The sequence below is a fragment of the Carcharhinus amblyrhynchos genome, chromosome 3 (assembly GCF_965287045.1).
Source record: "Carcharhinus amblyrhynchos chromosome 3, sCarAmb.v2.hapA, whole genome shotgun sequence".
NCBI lineage: Eukaryota > Metazoa > Chordata > Chondrichthyes > Carcharhiniformes > Carcharhinidae > Carcharhinus > Carcharhinus amblyrhynchos.
The window spans coordinates 27,989,970-28,009,129 of record NC_137326.1 but is presented as its reverse complement, the minus strand read 5'-3'; the positions used below and the strand labels follow the sequence as shown (position 1 = coordinate 28,009,129).

General features: G+C 42.4%; 1 protein-coding gene across 2 annotated transcripts in view; it reads right to left on the bottom strand.

Annotated features, from left to right (window-relative positions):
* cacna2d3a (calcium channel, voltage-dependent, alpha 2/delta subunit 3a) overlaps positions 1-19,160 on the bottom strand; it is a 776,701-nt gene that overhangs the window by 181,915 nt on the left and 575,626 nt on the right. For both annotated transcript variants that reach the window (XM_080182611.1, XM_080182617.1), the window contains 4 exons: positions 16,840-16,885; positions 13,583-13,680; positions 13,406-13,499; positions 12,049-12,144 (listed from right to left, as the gene is read on the bottom strand). In XM_080182611.1, the coding sequence (XP_080038737.1) occupies positions 12,049-12,144; positions 13,406-13,499; positions 13,583-13,680; positions 16,840-16,885 (334 nt within the window). The remainder of the gene's footprint in view (positions 1-12,048; positions 12,145-13,405; positions 13,500-13,582; positions 13,681-16,839; positions 16,886-19,160) is intronic.

Here is a 19,160-nt window from a genome sequence, read left to right as displayed (position 1 = left end):
AGTTACTTTTTGTGGTAGTGAATTCCACAGAATTCACCATCCTCTGGGTGAAGAAATTTCTCCTCATCTCAGTCCTGAAAGATTTAACCCTTTACCCTGACAATATGACTGCTAGTTCTCCACAGACCTGCTGAGCAATTCAAGGAATTTGATGGTCAGATTAATCACCATTTAGTCTGACAATGTGCCTTGAATCATCCTTTATAAAGGTGCCCTTTGCTTAACTAATGTTACAGACCATTTACCACGTCAGACTTCTTTGTGGGGTTTCTGAGTGAGATTGTTAATTTAGCATTGAATTGTGAAATATTTCGCATTGTGGACATGTGCCCAATAGGAATCGATTTCTTGAAATTGCCAAATTAATTTAACTGCGTCACCAGCAGACAGAGCAGTTTAATGTCATCTGTTTGAGACAGATTTGAATTAGAAATTGTAGGAGAGAAAAGGTATTTCTAATAAACAGTTCTGCTTATTCTTTCCAACACACTGGGCCAGATTTTATCAAGTTGTGCCCGTTTTTGGGCACGAAAGCTTGGTAAAGTCGAGCATGAGGCGAGTAGTGCGATCCGCGCTCACCACTGCGCCAGTTCCACTTTTACCAAGGGCCGAAAATGGCTGCGATCGGGATCGCGCCCAAAACGGGTGCGACATCAATTTAAATGTATTTGCATACATTTAAATTGACTTGATGAGCTGCACACCCAAACACTGGCACCATCTGCTTTACCGTCCATGTTCACCTGTCCAGATTCGGTGTGAAATGGTCCGCAAAGGTCCGATTTGGGCACTCCACCTTCTGAGGAGGTAGGTTCCAAGCATCCAGTGGCTCTCTGATTCAGATCAGGGGTGGGGGGCTGTCAGATGGCTCCACTCAGATCGGGGGGGGTGGGGGTGGGGGGGGGAAGGCGGTGAGAGGTGGGTCAGATGTCTCCACTCAGATTGCTGAGGGGGTGAGGTGGGTCAGGTGGCTCCACTCAGATCAGTGGGGGAGGGGGGTGAGGTGGGTCAGGTGGCTCCACTCAGATCAGTGGGGGAGGGGGGTGAGGTGGGTCAGATGCCTCCACTCAGATTGGTGGGGGGGGCGGGGGAAGGAGGTGGGTCAGGTGGCTCCACTCAGACCGATGGATGGGTCAGGAGGGGAGGAGGAGGGAGTTCAGTCAAATGGCTCCACTCAGACCAGCAAGGGGGAGAGATGGGTCAGATGGCTCCACTCAGATTGAGGGAGAGGGCGGGGAGGGGGCGGTTTCGGGGGGGGGGGGGGGGGGGGGGTCCACTGCCACTCTGCACGTGATCGGTTGGGAGGAAGGGAGGCACGGGGCCGCGATCGATCTGATTAGCGGCAGGGTGAGGGGATAAGGTGTCATTAATGTTGTGGGGATGGGGAGGCATTATCCAGCCTGGGGATGATGCGGCATGGAAGCATTTTTCTTTTTACCCCTGCGCGTGCACAGTTGGAGGTGCCGATCGGAGCTGCGGGGTTTCAGGCACATTAAATCCCACCCACAGGCTGTGCAGCACAATTGAGAATCACTAATATTTTTTCAGGCAGAGTGTGTATGGGGGTGCCTGAGAACGGGTCTAAAAGTCGGATCTGAAACACTTCCAGTTTCAAGTCTGCCCAGCACTTAAAATCAAAATGGTTAAATAGGGCCCACTGATTCTAAGGGACATATTTTACACTTGAAGTTTGATGATTCCATTGCATTTCATTTGTGCCTTTTGAAATGGTAAATGCATCTTAAAAATGAATTAAGTAGACACTATTTAGGTACTGGCTTTAAAAATACTGTAAACTTTTCAAAATTACAAACCGCTGACGCTGGGGAAATGAATGTGTATACTCTGATTATAAAGCTTATGCCCATGTCGACAGGCCATTCTATTCAGCAATTGGAATGGTTTGAGTATTACAGGTTAGACCAAAAGACTACTTGTACCACAACCTGTACTCAGAGCAGATTAGAGAAGGCCAGGGAGTTCCCAATCTGAACTTTTAAAAGGTCCTTGTGCTTTGTCCTCTTAAAAAAATACAAATTTCCAGGTGCAACATGGCAACCACTTCCTTGTTGAAACAGAAAACAAGGATTTTCCACAACTCCTCGTCAACTTAATTGAGCATCTAGTTAACTTAATTGGGGTTAACAGCAACCATCTGTGGGCACACCCTGCTTTTGGAAATTCAATTAACCAAATCCAGGTGTTAGAGAGCTCGGAACAATAGGTGACACTTTCATATTGGTGGAGTGTCGGTAATGGACTATTTACATTGCAGAATGAAGAAAGGAAGTGGTTCTGTTGATATAAATTCCAGTTCTGATGTTGTTAAATTGTCCTGTTTATGTTACAATGGGCTGGAGTTTGCAGGAATGGCGACATTGGTGATGGATATCATGAGTTGGACCATTGTGCTCCTTGATCCTCCAATGGTGAATTCATGTCTCAGTTTGCTGGAAAAGTAATTAGTATACCCTGCATAACCCTGGACTTGGAGCAGCACAGCCAATGTCTGTTGCATATTGAAGGTATCAGGGTCTGACACAGAGCAGAGCAATATTAGATTATTTAACAGAACCACATTTAGAAGCAATAGTTCTGATCTGATTAGGCAAGGGTGGGCCACAGTATGTGCAGTCGGTACCTGTATCTAGGTCAGGTTTAATTTGATTGAAGAGTTTCTACTGAAACTACAAAGTAGTCTCCAGAGACATGGGCACAGGATATTGTGTGATTCTCAAAATGCAACACCGAGGGAGTGCTGCGCAGTCAGAGGTGCCACCTTTTGGCTGAGAAGTTAAAGCAAAGTCTTATTTGGGTAAAAAAGCCCAAGAAATTATTCAAAAAATGTGCCCCCAGTATTTTGCCCGGTGGCTTGGTTAATAGTTATTCCTTATTCCATGGCACGGTGGCGCAGTGGTTAGTAATGCTGCCTCACAGCGCCAGGGATCCAGGTTTGATTCCTGGCCTGGGTCACTGTGCAGAATTTGTACATTCTTCCTGTGTCTGCATGGGTTTCTTCCAGGTGCTCCGGTTTCCTCCCACACTTCAAAGATGTGCGGGTTAGAATGATTGGCCATGCTAAATTGCCCTTCAGTGTCAGGGAGTTAGTGCGGTTAAGGGGGTAGGTGCCTGGGTGGGGTTGTGGCCGGTGCAGGCTTGATGGGCCGAATTGCCTCCTTCTGCACTGTAGGAATACTATGACCCTATGAATTATATGTCATTATTTATTCCTCACCTACATGTCATTGACGTTACATTTTTAATTTGTGGGAACTTGCTATACACAAGCTAGCTGCCATATTTCCTACACTACAAAAATAACTATACTTCAAAAGTAACTCATTGACTTTAGGATATCCTGAGCTGCTATACAAACACATAGAACATAGAACATTACAGCGCGGAACAGGCCCTTCGGCCCACAATGTTGCGCCGACCAGTCTTATTTTTAAAAAAAAACATTGACCCTCTAATCTAAACCAATCCCTTTTCGTCCATAAACCTATCCACCAATCTCTTAAACACCCCCAAACTAGGCGCATTTACAACTGCAGCAGGCAGGGCATTCCAGTCCCTCACCACCCTCTGGGTAAAGAGTCCTTTCTTCTTCATAAATACATAAACTGGCATTAAGAGGTAATCTATAACATAAAGCCTCCCTATGAGTTTCATTGCCAGTTGCAATTCATACTTAAATCAGAAGCTCAATAAACAGAACTTCTCTGCTTCTGAGTCCTTTCCTCAGACTCCCTGACAAGGAGACTGTTCAATGATTATATATTAAGAAGTCTCACAACACCAGGTTAAAGTCCAACAGGTTTATTTGGAACCGTGAACTTTCAGAGCACTGTCCCTTCATCAGGTGAGTGGTGTTGTGGGGCTTCTTACTGTGCCCATCCCAGTCCAATGCCGGCATCTCCACATCATGGTTATATATTAGTTATAGTTACATGGATACAGTACGGGTTAGACGGATTCGCCATGCTAAATTGCCCCATAGTGTTTCAAAATGTGTAAATTAGGCAGATTAGCTATGAGGAATGTGTGAGGTTATGGGGATAGGGTGGGAGAGAGGGCTCAAATAAGATATTCTGTCAGAGAGTCAATGTCGACTCAATGGGCTGAATGGCCTCCTTCTGCACTGTAGGGATTCTATAAATCTTCTGAGTGATTGACTTCACTGATTCTGAGCCCTCCAGAACCTTTCTATAATAGTTTATGGTTTGTGGCAGTCACAGTGATGTTAATTCAGAAAAGTCAATCCCACATTGATTTTATAATTTTCTAAAGCTGCTAAAATCTATCAGAATAGGTGGTAAAGGAACGATTTTTGACTTCTGCACAAACCAGATGCTCCCTGACGTGGATACGATAGTAGGCATTCCTTTTGGAATGGTGAATGGCTCAGGGAATAAGGAGAGGGCACACAAACAGTTCAAAGAGGGAGAAGCAGACGAAACAAACACGTGGGGCCCCATTTTACCATTTTGGTTCTAAGTACTGGGTGGACTTGAAACTGGGAGTGTTTCAGATCTGACTTTTAGATCCATTCTCGGGTGCCCCCATACGCATTCTGCCTGAAAAAATATTAGCAATTCCGAATCGCGCTGCACAGCCCTGTGGACGGGGCTTAACGCGCCTGAAAACCTCGCAGCTCCAATCAACGCTTCCAACCGTGCATGCTCAGAAAAAAGATGATAGAATGCGGCTCACCTGCCACGTAGCTCCCGGGCTGGATGCCTCCCCCTGCCCCACAGACATTGCCCGGACCCCACAATATTACTGACCCCCTTATCCCCCTATCCCTCCCCACCAACCAGACTGATTGTGGCCCATCCCCCCTTTCCCCTCACTGACCTCAGGCAGAGTGAAAGCAGACCCCCACTTCTCTCCCACTGATCTCAGGCAGAGTGGCAGCAGAACCCCCCCCTTCCCACTCACTGATCTCAAGCAGAGAGTGTCAGACGCTCAGCACTTACCTCCTCATTAACTGGAACGCCCAAATCGGACTCTGGTGGAACATGTCTGTTCTGTGCTGATTCTGAATGGGCGAACGCAGTGGTAAAAGGGAATTGCCGATAAATTTGCGCATGCAGCCCACTAAGTCAATTTAAATGCATGCAAAATGCATGCATTTAAATTGCCCATTTTGGGTGTGGTCCAGATTACGGCCATTTTCGGGCCTTGGTAAAGGGGGAATTGGCGTGGAGGCGGGCACGGATCGTGCCACTTGTCTCACGTCTGACTTTACCATGCTTTTGTGCCCAAAAACAGGTTCAACTTGATGGTAAAACCAGGCCCACGGATTCACAAGGATTGCAATATTATTCATGGTGCTATTGACTGCAAGCATGTTGCATTATGGGTACTGTGCATCAACTATGAAACATACTTGCTCACCAAGTAGGAATTCTGGTGGGAAAATGGCTGCAGAGCTTCAGAAGTGAAAGCAAATGGGAAAAAAATGTTTTACAGGCATCATAGAAATCCTACAGTTCAGAAAGAGCCAATGGGCCCATCGAGTCTGCACCAACCACAATCCAACCCAGGCCCTACCCTATTTTACTCACTAATCCCTCTAACCTACACATCTCAGGACACAAAGGGGCAATTTTAGCATGGCCAATCAACCTAACCCACACATCTTTGGACTGTGGGAGGAAACCAGCGCACCCAGAGGAAACCCACACAGACACGAGGAGAATGTGCAAACTCCACACAGACCGTGATCTAAGATGGGAATTGAACCCTAGTCCCTGGAGCTGCGAAGCAGCAGTGCTAACCACTGTGCTACTGTGCCACCCAGATGCTGTTAGGCTAAGTACAGCATCTTTTGGCTGTTAGGAGCTCTTACTGGATAGATTCTTCTCCTCAGCCCAATCTGCAATATTTCAGCTTCCCCAAACCTCCTGTAAAGATTGTAAGCAGTAATAATTTCTCCTGGCTGCTTAAGCCAAGCTCTGCGAGACCACCTGGAGTTTGCTGTTTAATTTCTGTTTATGTTTAATCTTTGCAGCAAGTAAACTTTTAGTATCTAAGCACTGCCAAATTTGAATAAGCTTACTGGGACCTGGTTCCTGTTGCCTGGAGCAAGGTACAAGTTCAGAACGAAGGTACAGTGTGTGTACGAGGATTTCGATGAGGTGCAGAATCACTTGCATTCACTAAGTTTTGAAAGTTGTTTCATTTCCATGCCAGTTCTTTCCAGCTGCTGAAAATGGAAGGGTTGAATTTTGTATTCTACTCAGTCAAGTTTTCAAAAACAATGGTACCACACTGCCATCATGTCACTTTCTTCTTCTCTGCAATACAAATGTACCAATCTTTCACAAAGATTGATGAAACAATAATGTAGATTTTTCATCGAAGATACCATTCTGTACATGTAGTGCTCACTTAGAGGCTAAGTGCAGTGAATCTAATCTATCACCGCTGCATGCAGACTAACTGCTGGACATGGGCTAATACATCATATTCTGTCAAGGTGTGTAATGATTGACAGTAGATTAAGATCCGTCCTTTCAAAGATGCATGCACAATATAATCTGCTGCAGGCACTATGCATCTCTCCTTTAAGGGATGCAAACTAATCTTAATTGGAGATAACTGCTCACAACTTTGGGTCACCTGCTAAGAGGGGTGCAGCTCTCAAAAGCATGGTTTATACCGTCTGCACACTGCAGTCATAGTTCATAGGTAGCACAATGCTGCCTGAGTTAGAAGCAATAGCGCAAATTAATTCCATATCACGAATCTGCTCACATTTCAGGGTTATGGAATTTATCCTCCTCAGAGTTCTCTCCCCAGCTTGTGCCTTAGCTGTTTGTGATGACCACCCCCCTGGACTTCCATGGGGAATCCTGATTGACCTCCCTGGAGGATTTGTTGAATATGAGCTTTCTGGGGATTGGTAATTAACTCACCAATTGGAGCTTGTATACCAAGCCCTGTATAAAGCAGGTCCCTGAGTGAGTCCATTATTGTACTGTCTTGGTTGGGATTTGTTTGTGTTCACCATAGACTTGTGGTTTTGCTTTATTTTAAGCAATAAAGCACTGTTCCTTTACAGCTAACTCCTGGAGTTTTTATATTGTTGTTATTTGTGGCCATTGTTATTTTTATGTGGATACATTGAATAGTTGGGACTAAAGGTGACAGAAGCTATTACCACACAGTCAATGCTATTGAAGTGTCTAATACTCATTGTATGGGCCTTATCTGTCCTTCAGTCCATCTCTGAATTCTGCAGCCAATAGGGCTTTTTAAAGCTGGAAATAAGAGCAGGAGTAATGACCCCACAGTTTTAGTTCAGAATTTCAATCTCAAATAATTTAAGTAACAACATAATTGCTACCAGTGCTATTCATGTTGTCAATAATCTTCTAAAACTTTGGTGCAGACTCGATGGGCTGAAGGGTCTTTGCTGCGCTGTACGATTCTATGCACTGTGAATCGGAGATAGCAAGCACCACTGAAGTTGATGATTCATCAACAAAGTTACCTCAGCCTTTGGTATCACAAGATATAAAGGTAAAGGCAAATGTGGCCCAGTGCCTGACACATTTTTCTTTGCACGAATAACTAGTGGTTTATCTACCCAGAGCTCACAGCGTGATTGAAGCAGTTTCAATTTTCAAGTTTTGACATCAGCGAGATAGCACCTCCATGCGGGGGACAGGGTCCTTCCTCAGGTTCTCAGTAGTATCTAAGTGCAGTGCACTTGTGGGGATGAGACGCCAAAATCTCTAACTTTTCTTAGACTTTAAACATTTTAGAGGTTAATAAATGCCCTTCCTTGCAAAAAATACAACAGCCAAAGTTTTCAAATGTTACTCAGCTTTAATACCTACATGAGTCCAGAAAGATACCTCAGCACAAACGGGAAGGGATTCTCCGATCTCGTTCGCCCTGCCCCGACTGCCGGCGGGAACGGAGAACTTGCCGCTCAGCCAAAACTCCATTCACTGCAGCGGCACCAGAGAATCCCAGCTGTGGACGAGGCTAGAGGTTTCTGGCGATGATTCATAACCTTCATCTTCCATCAGAATTCAAACAGGCAGGGAAAGCATTTCAACTTCAACTGGCCAAAACTAACACAACTTGCTACCAATAATGTAAGGGTAGAGTTTCCAAATCTAGTGTAAATTGTGCCCAGTTTGATAGGTGCTTTATTTTCCTACCTTTCTGCTAAAATCAATTTGCATAATAACCAAACACGAACAGTATTTGAACAGTATTTTTAAACATTTCCACCCCCCCCATCAAAAAAAAATTCTTTGATACAGCTGAAAACAGATCTGTTACAAAAACTAAGCATTTTAAATCAGTGTCAATACTTCAAATTACTGAGAGTGACTCAGAAAATACACAGAGCTATGTTTTTGTTAGATTGGGGTGAAGGGGTCAATTGCTTAAGTGAATAAAACATTCAAACACTTCAAAAATATTCCTATTCGCGTACTAACACTCAAAGATTCCAGCTTAATTTTTGGAGACTCTTCAAAGGTCTGTATATGAACGCAATTAGTGGAAAATCCCGATGGTGTTTCATTCACCCTAGAGGTGTGGCTGGATTTGTGAGTGCGGTCTGAATCTAGTCTGATTTTTTTTAAAAGCTTCTGTAACAAGTTGTGGAAACTTGATCTGCATTGAATGCAATTTGTGCTGCAAATTTCTGTAATCCTTTGGGCCAGTTACATGATATTGGGGAAATTGCACAGAAAGAAACAACACGTATAAGATTCTGATGGGAGTTGATTGGGTAGATGCTGAGAGGATATTTCCTCCCATGGAGGGAATCTAGGAATAGAGGATATGGGGGCACAAATAAGCGATTTCCCATTTAAGATGAGTTGAGACAGGATTTCTCCCCTCAGATGGTCATTATGTTTGGAATTCTCTCCTCCAGCGAGGCTGGGTTATTGAATATATTCAAGGCTGAGTTAGGCAGATGTTAGATCTTACGGTTTAAAAGTCACAGATTACCTACAATAGGTGGTTGAGATTTCCAAAATGAATTTAAAATAAAGTTTATTAAGAAGCAACAGTTTTAAAATGATGCATAGAAAGAATCGGAGAGAAAGTGTGATACACAATCTAAATAGAAAGAAAAGCTATATGATGAGGTGAGAATAGTTTACTGATCCCAAAACAGGATAATGGGTGGGGGAAGCACAAGGTTGCTGAACTCTTTGGCTGGTAATAGCAGTCTTCTCAGAATGGATTACTGGTTCTGGATCAGACAAACAGATGGATGAAAGTAATCTCCATGGTTGGGAACAACAGTCTCTTGTCTGCTTGCCACTAGCAGTCTTTTTTCTTTGCCTCCTTGAGTCAGTTGACATATTAGGAAGTTCTTCAACTTCTCCTTGGGGAGGGTTGGAACTGGCTGATTCTTTCATGCTGTTCAGTTTTCTTGAGCTAACCAAGGTGTTAGGCTGGAGCCAGCAATGGTCTGCCTTGAGAAGTTCTCCTCTGTTCATAGTGTATTTTTTTCCTCTTGAGAGTCTGTTTACAGATCCTATTCCTGTGAGGTTTTTGCCAGACATTTACTCAAGTGTCCAAGGACAGATAATCAAAGTAATTCCTCTTATTTCCTTTTGAAGTCCTCGAAGTAATCTTGCGATTCATCACTTACTGTTTAATCTTCGGAATAGAGTTTGGTTCAGATATGCATCATGAGGTCACTTCTCACCCTGCCAATCAAGATTACCAATGTCTTGCTTCAGTCTGTTAGAGACACGTCATTTGCTTTCTTGTATTTCTCAGTCCAGGACATTGTTATAGGAGCTTTCCTGATATGGGAGTGAAGCGAGCTATTCTGATAAAAATCAATATATTTCTTAGGGTTTTTAAAAATTATTAGATGGTGATTTATGACACAGATTTTTGATTGACAAGGGAGTCAATTGTTTGGGTGGGGGACAGTGGAGTTCAAGTCACCAACAGATCAGCCATGATCTTATTGAATGGCGCTACAGGCTCAAGGGGACAAATGACCTACTCTTGTCGTATTGCTTATGTTCTCACATTCTTATAATTGTGCGCAAAGTCCAGGCCACAACATTTTAAATAATAGTAAAGCTTTTGATTTGATTTGATTTGATTTATTATTGTCACATGTATTAATATACAGTGAAAGGTATTGTTTCTTGAGTGCTATACTGACAAAGCATACCATTCATAGAGAAGGAAACATATGTAATGTTACAGTCATAGCTAGGGTGTAGAGAAAGATCAACTTAATGCAAGGTAGGTCCATTCAAAAGTCCAATGGCAGCAGGGAAGAAACTGTTCTTGAGTCGGTTGGTACGTGACCTCAGATTTTTTAATCTTTTTTCTGACAGAAGAAGGTGGAAGAAGGAAAGTCCGGGCCGCATGGGGTCCTTAATTATGCTGACTGTTTTGCCGAGGCAGCGGGAAGTGTAGACAGAATACTTGGATGGGAGGCTGGTTTAAGTGATGGATTGGGTTACATTCATGACCTTTTGTAGTTTCTTGTGGTCTTGGGCAGAGCAGGAGCTGTACCAAGTTGTGATACAACCAGAAAGAATGCTTTCTATGGTGCATCTATAAAAGTTGGTAAGAGTCGTAGCTGACATGCCAAATTTCCTTAGTCTTCAGAGAAAGTAAAGATGTTGGTGGGCTTTCTTAACTGCAGTATCAGCATGGGGATACAAGGATAGGTTGTTGGTAATCTGGACACCTAAAAACTTGAAGCTCTCGACCCTTTCTACTTCTTCCCCGTTGTTGTAGATAGGGGCATGTTCTCCTTTACGCTTCTTGAAGTTGATGACAAGCAAAACCTCATTAGCTACAGTTGCTTAGCTGCTTCTGCTGTTCCACCATTAGCCTTGCCAAAACGGAAATCTGCTCTCATCCGCCCAAAGTGTTTCAAGAAATTGCCGTATTTGTGTATCGGTAACCAGATAAGCTCATCACAGAAAGTTAGGTACTTGACAGCTTGAGGACCCTGTTAATGGTGAATGTTATGTTTCTGCAATGTCACTCAATCTCTCCCGAAAGGAAGTAATTGAAACTGGGAACTCTCACTTCTGCAGGTAATGAATTGTTTTTAAAGATTCTTAAATGTTATCTGCTTTTACATTTTGCTTACATTTCCTGTTCATTTCTTTTCTATATGTCTTAATCCAATTTTTCTTTCCATCTCTTTATTTCTCTTTCTGAATCTAGTTTTACTCCAATTCCCCCCCAGCTGGGGTTTTCCAGCCTCACCCACAGCTGGGATTCTCCGGTCCTGCTGCTGTGACTGGAGATTTGGCTGGGTGCCAAATTCTCCGTTCTCACTGACAGCAGTAGTGGGGTGCCTGAGCTGGATAATTCTGGCCCTCATTTCCTTCTCCGGCATTCTTCTACTTCATTCTATATCTTTAAATCTTATTGGTTAAAAAGACAGATTGTTGGTCCTATAATGCACCAAATACCCTGTTGTGCTAGCTGTGCCATTTTTAATTTGCACAACTTGTGACATCAAAATAATTTAGCTGAAGGGTGAAATGCTCTACTCCCATGGATTTTGGCTGCTACCATCATTTTCATGATATATTTAATGAGGCAAATCTGTAATAAATTACAATATTTTAAAAGCCTCAGATTATGAACAATACAATCATTTAGATACAGAATCAAAGCTGACATATTTGGGACAGATACTTAAAAAACAATATTTAGAATAAGGCCAAGAAAGACTGGTACAATTAAGTTGAGTGATTGCAATGAAAAGCATTCACAGATGATTCAAGAATCCACGTCCAGGATTCGCATGATTCTGTTTATCAGTTTTCAAACAAATATGATGTTTTGCTCATTGCAAAATGGTACAGGAAAATAATAGAAAAGTGGCTTTTAAGGATGCTTTACAAAACTTTCTTGTAAAAATCACTTACAAAATAGATCTGTTTAAATGTAATCGTTAGGTAATTTTACTTACTGAAAACTTTGGGAGGTTATAGTTATTTCTATATGAAATATAACAGGATCAACTGTTCAGCTGTTAAATAAATACTATTAATTGACAGTGAAGCTTACTGATTAGTGCGTTGTTCTTGCCCGACAAACAAGTTGATACGGCTTAGGCCTGTGCGTGTTCCCAGAAAAGAAACTTCAACACCCTTGTCAGCGTTTCTGGAAGAAGATATCCAACAGGAAACGTACACTTAAAACACAACAATCAACCGACAATAAGATCCATATTGCAGCTGCAAATATGAAAAACTTGGATTGCAATACACTATCATCTGCGTCTAATCATCGAATATTCAGCATGACAACACTGCAGAAAGATCTAAAATATAACAGTATGAAGCATGGAACAGACAAAAAGGAGAAAGAGGGAAGGAGAAACTGTATATGGATGAATTAATTTTGACATGAGAATATTTTTGGTACCTGGAATATTTACTAAAGTGTTGCAATATCATGGAAAGCGGCATGCTATTCCATAGACATCTGTTTGAATAGCAATCTTAGATTCATATTCAGCTATGTTTTATAGCCGAGATCAATTGGTCATTGCAGGGACAACTGGACTGAATGTACGTGAAAATTTAAGAAATGAAGTTAAAGTTTATTTATTAGTGTCAAGTAGGCTTATTAGTAGTACAAGTAGGCTTACATTAACACTGCAATGAAGTTACTGTGAAAATCCCCTAGTCACTGCACTCCCGCACCTATTTGTGTATACTGAGGGAGAATTTACCATGGCCCAATCCACCTAACCAGCATGTCTTTTGGAGTGTGGGAGGAAACCAGAGCACCTGGAGTAAACCCATGCAGACATGAAGAAAATGTGCAAATTCCACACAGACATTGATCCGAGCCAGGAATCGAACCCGGCTCCCTGATGCTGTGAGGAAACAGTGCTAACCACTGTGCCACCGTGAATGGAAATTGGTCATATATCCCCTAGATCATGCCTCAACTTTTACACCACTCTACTTTCCACCTTGTCCCCATATTTCCTTAGTGCCAAGAATTTTTCAATCTCAATCTTGAATTATTTTTTATTCTTTCATGGGGTGTAAATGTTGCTGGCAAGGACACATACTCGTCATCAATAATTCTGTCTGATCAAGCAACCCAGCATTGGGAAACGGGGGGCGGGGGGGGCGGAGCTGGTGGGTGGGGTGGGGGGGTGGTGGTGGTGGTAGTGGTACCTGCTGAGAGCCACCTCCATCCCACAAGACCCCAGCATAAATAAAGGAAAAGGTCACTGTGCATTCAATCTAACTGAAGATAAATGATATAAAACAAAATGTTATGACAGCTGGGTTTAAAGTTGAGGAAATTTGAAATAATAACTAATAGAATGATTAAAACATCATCAAATTTAGATGAGGTTATTGTTCTTATTATTTTCAATGATATGACAATGTCACAGACTTACTCTGATCTGTTTAAAGCTAAGCTGGTCCAGTAAGCTTCTAGTGGTGCTGTTACCACAGCGTCAAAAAGCACTTCCTGGATTAATTCTTTGTCACCTGTAGGTTTATAATTAAAATAATTTTAAAAATCACAGTTCTTTTTTATTGAGGAACACAAAAAATAAAGATATTACACCTACACTGTAGATATGGCTCTTTTCCTGTGAGGAACAGTTTGACAGCTTCCAACTGAAAGAGGTTACGATATTGAGGATGTGTGTCCGTATTACAGTAATTCCTGAAATCAGATAAAAAATCAATTTCATCATCACGTTAGTAACAATAATCCTTTATCTGAAGCTGCATATGTAAAAACTACAAACATATGAATAAGGAACAGCAGTAGGCCATTCGGCCCCTTGAGTCTCCTCGATTTAATTAGGTTGTGGCTGATCTGATAGTAATCTGAAATCTGCATCCTGCCTAACCCTCCCCATAACCCATCATCCCTTGTTTACCAAGAATCAATGTAGGTATTTTATGTATAAATTTCACTCATGGGCCCAGATTTTCATCATGATGGAGATGCTGTGCTCTCCAGCATCACAAAAATAGCAGAAACAGTTGAAAATCCTATGGTACTTCCTATTTTTTGCACAGGCAGGAAATGTGGCCTGGTGGGGGTTTGCACATGGGTGTTTTGTGAAGGCAACTTTCCATTTATATCATCAACTGCCCTCACTGAAGTGGGATTTTGGTAGGTCAGGAGTGTGAAACTCAATGTGTGCATATAACACCCGGTAAAAGCTGGTCTGAACTTGGTGGATTTGTTTGGTTGACAGGGCATCTTTCTGAAGAGGTAATGCACCCATTTGAATATGGCCCCAGGGATATTTTTGAGAGGAGTAAGGCACCCTTTGGGGAAGGCAAGGCACTCTTTGGGAGAGATAAGATGATACTCTTTGCAACTGTTAGAGGTAGACATGATTGTGCACAAAAAATGAATAAACTAATTGGAACTATCAAAGCAGTCGAAGAACTATCAAAACTCATTGGAACTGTCAAACTTGTCAAGGGATTTGACTTTGCTGGGCTTTAAATTAAAAAAAAATGGAGTTAAAAAGCAATACTTGACATCTATTCATTGCCTTAAGACTGAGGGTAACCATTATAGAATTAGTGCTGCAATAACTGCTTTTCAACATAACATTACAATAACGGGGTGAACAAAGAACAAAAACAAAGAACAACCCAGCACGGGAAACAGGCCCTTCGGCCCAACGAGCCCGTGCCTGTGAAATGAGCAGTTTGACTGACAGTTCAATTAGTAATAGAATAGAAATATTCATTTTCATAAGAGAATAAATATGTAAGCGAAATGTTTGTTTTTGTAAGAGATTAGTTGAAACAATTTGAGGTATTAAATGTTTTTTTCTTAACTCAGTGAGAGTGTTGTGTGGTACTGCAGGATGACCTCCACCATGATATGTTTCAGGGGTCGGGGTGGGGGGGGAGGGGGTGGCGGGGGTGGATGGAAGTGGAATAGGCGGGGAAGATCAGGGGTAGACCATGGCTAGATACAGGGCTTCCAGTTGGCAAAAATGCTCAGGGCTGGGAGGTCAGACTCAAAGAATAAGAATACACTGATGAGATGGATCACTGCAATTTGTTCATACTTCACCCTCAGGCACACATAATGCAGGCTCCAGGCAACGTAACACATCTTTTGGCTGTGTTCCAGCTGACAAGGAAGTGGTGGGTGTATCAACTTTCGGCCTACTCTGTCACAAGATTCACCTTGCTCCTCACAGATACATATCCAGTGAGCTGACCAGTGCAAGATACCATGTGGCCAGTCGTGTTGCTTCCTAAGATGAAATCACTCTCACTTCCACTCCTGCCTCCCAACTCATACGTTTGATTGGAAGATTCTGCCCGTAGTGTTATGTAATGTCAACATGACTCCAGAGGTTTTCCCATGGTGACTACTGGGTGAGTTGGCATGGAGGTTGTAAGGCTGAAGGGGGGTGGTTGAAGTTGGGGGGTGGCAGGGTACCACAGTGGGTATCGGATACCATGGCGGAGCATAGGTAGAATGAGGGGCCATAGAGGGTGGCACGGGGCCTGGGGAGTTTTTTTTTGGGGGGTTGGGGGAGGGAGTGAGGGGTCTGGACTGGAGAGATGGTTTTTGATTAAATCACTTTTTAAAATATCGTCAACAAATACTGCCTTGCACCCAGCTGACCTCCATACCTGAATGACAGTCCCTTCACTTCTTCCCAGGCTATCCATTCCAACTCTTATTCTAGCCCACCACCACCAGACCGAAAATCTGACTTCTGAGCAGCCGTTTTTAAAGGCTAGGTTCATGGAGGCAGAAATTTCCGTGTCTCTGTACATTTGCCCTGGGAACATAACCTAAGCCACAGTCTCGTTGGACAGATCAAGGACATATGGTGGTTCTCTGCACCATTCTAATGCATGAATCATTGGTTAAAGGGTTTAAATGTTGTTGCTGCTTTGTCAAATTAATTCATGCTTAAAGCCAACTTCCATTTCATTGGTAATGTTGAAATGTAGATTTTGCATTGCAAAAGCCAGCTGCAATTATGACAATTATTATTACTGCAGATGGGCACACGAGGAAGACTCAAATTTGAGAAGCAAACACTTACTCAACAGTGTTACTCTTTGTCTGCAGGTCATTTTTACAGAGAACAACGGACGTGAATTTTCTGTCAGTGATGGTGAGATTAATGGCACTCACTGTTATTAATGCAAAAAATTGTGCAGCAACTTCAGGCAACAGGTAGATGTGAGGTTAAATGTGAAGGTTCAGAATTTGCTGTCCGTGTTGCACAACTCCACCATTAGCTTCATAAACGTAATGTTTTGCTATTTGCCTCACCAATGAATTGCATTGAATGAGATGAAGTTGCTCCATTTGCACACTAGGTACAAAATAAACTGGCCACAGAAAGTTAGGTCTTATCATTTTGAGTCTAAGTTCTTATGAAACGTATGCTGCTCAGTGTTCATTCCTGTCAGTTAACCTCACTGACACTGAAACTTAACCATTGCAATGAGAATTCTCATTACTTCAAGTTTTAATTTTTGGAGGTATTTAAAATGCAAAGTTTTTAAATTTTTCCTTTCTATCTCTTGTTGCTCTCTCTTAACTAAATCTTTCTTTCTCCCTTTTCATTTCTTTATCTGCCCTAATTTGGTATTGAATTCACCCACACAAATGTATGTTTCCATCTCAATCTTTGCCTTTTTATTGTGCAACCTTTCAGTTTCAGTATTTAAGGAGAGGCGGGTTGGTTGACCTCTTTCCTCCACTGAGTCATGATCTGCTTGCTTATTTAACGACATGCCATGGAAAACCTTTTGAACGTAAACATGCAAATGATGTGAGACGTTCTGCTGCAGTGAATTACAGCCTGCGTTCTCTTACCATTCTTCCATCAGTGTTAAATCAGGGTGATCCAGGTCATGCAAACCTTAACGAAGAAAAAACCAGCAATTAAACAGGTGCCATCATTCACTAAGGTTCACACAGAATATGATAATCAATCTGCTATGAAAGTGAAAATTGAAGTGGTGCTAAAGCTAGGCAGTAACCTCTTAGAACTTCCAAGACACTATGCCCGGGTTGCAGTTAAAGGCTGGTGCAGACAAGGCATACTCGATATTACATTTAGCCCAATGTGTTTCTGGTAATCATTTCTAACTGCCTTTGGGAAGATGATGGTGAGTTGCCTTCTTTGAACACAAGTTACAAATGGCTTACTAGACCATTTTATCACTCTTAAACATTTGCATTTATTTATTTGTCACAAGCAGCCTTACATTAACACTGCAATGAAGTTACTGTGAAAATCCCATAGTCGCCACACTCCGCTGTCAGTTCGGGTACACTGAGATAGGATTTAGTACGGCCAATGCATCTAGCCAGCACGTCTTTTGGACTGTTGGAGGAAACTGGAGCACCCGGAGGAAACCCATGCAGACACGGGGGAACGTATAGGCTCTGCACAGACAGTGATCCAAGCTGGGAATTGAACCTGGGTGCTTGGTGCTATGAGGCAGCAGTGGTGTCTACTTGTGCTACCGTGCCACCCACATGGGATTTAACCATTCATGCACTGTTTGGTAGCATACAAATGCATTTAAATGGCCGTCACACCCGTTTCTGGCACAGTAATCATCGTGGTCATTTTCATGCCTTGGTAAAGAGGAAACTGGCATGGAGACAGGCACGGATCGTGCTCCTCACCTCATGACTGACTTCAGCAAGTGTTCATCGAAGGGCCTGTTCATGTGCTGTACTTTTCTTTGTTTTCTGTTCTTTGTTCCTTGTATACTTTCATTGATTTTTCAAAATGCTTAGGGGTGTACAATAATAGTTAAATTGTACCTGTGGCAAGAGAGTACCGTGGAACTACACATAAACATGACAAGAAATTTATTAAGTCGATTTTTAGCTTGTCAAGCAGGGAGTCACGGTGACACAGGGAGTCATGGTGGCACAGTGGTTAGCACTGCTGCCTCACAATGGCAGGAACCTGGGTTTGATTCCCGGCTTTGGTCACTGTCTGTGCAGAGTCTGCACGTTCTCTGTGTGGTTGTGTGGTTTTGCTCTGGGTGCTCTGATTTCCTCCCACAAGTCCAAAAGACATGCTGGTTAGGTGCATTGACCGTGCTAAATTCTCCCTCAGTGTGTCCAAACAGGTGCTGGAGTGTGGCGACTAGGGGATTTTCACAGTAACTTCATTGCAGTGTTTATGTCAGTCTACTTGTGACACTAATATATAAACTTTAAACTTTTAAAGTAACAGCTTCAACATCTGGCTGGTGTGGAATTGACTGCACTGCTGAAGACAGATGAGGCAAAAAGATTGAACAACTGAGAGGGTGAACACTGAAATCTCACTTTTATTTTGGTTAGTTGTATTCATATTTTTACAGACATGCTTTTAATTTCACTTTCAGATTATGAGGATTCTTCCAGAAGAGATTCCAATAAAAACCTGCCAAATGGGTTGCCTTGTCATTCGGAACCAATATTTTGCCTCATCTAAGAGAATTACAATGGATCCCTTTGCAATTGACTCTTAAAGTACTTTTTCAAACAGTCTTGAAAACATTTACAGATCACACAGAGATTTAAATTTTCTACTGCACGGTTTCCAGATCATCCCACACTCTTCCCAACATCCTCCACACCCCTCCTCCCCCCCCTTGGTAAAAGCTTTCTTTACAACAATGTACAAAATGCAAGTTCTTAATATCTAACAACTAGCATGTTACATATTACACAGGTAACAATGATGATACAGAGTATTTACCAAACAAGCTCCATTACAAACATATCTTATAAAATCCAATATCTTTCCCTGGTCTTTAAGATATTGTCACCATCCCCTGTTCTCTAAACTCTCAACAGGATGTCTACACTCTACGTTTCAGCCTACAACATGCATAGCCTTCAGTCTAAATGGCTGCAGCATCAAACTTCACCAAAATAGCCTTTGGTTCTTGGTTTCAAACTTTTCTAGTAACACCAGAGTTGCAGTTTGTATAGACTTGCACCTTGGTTTTGCAGTCTTCATCTCGCTTTTTAAGATCTGTACTGCATTGTGGACCCTCGGATGATATTTGCAATGGGCCTGAAGGTTGTCCAATTTGTTTGCTTTTCTTATGTCAAGAACAGCACTGTGAATCACTGCAAACAATTTGGCTTCTGGGAACGGGTAGTTTTGAATTGGATTCCAT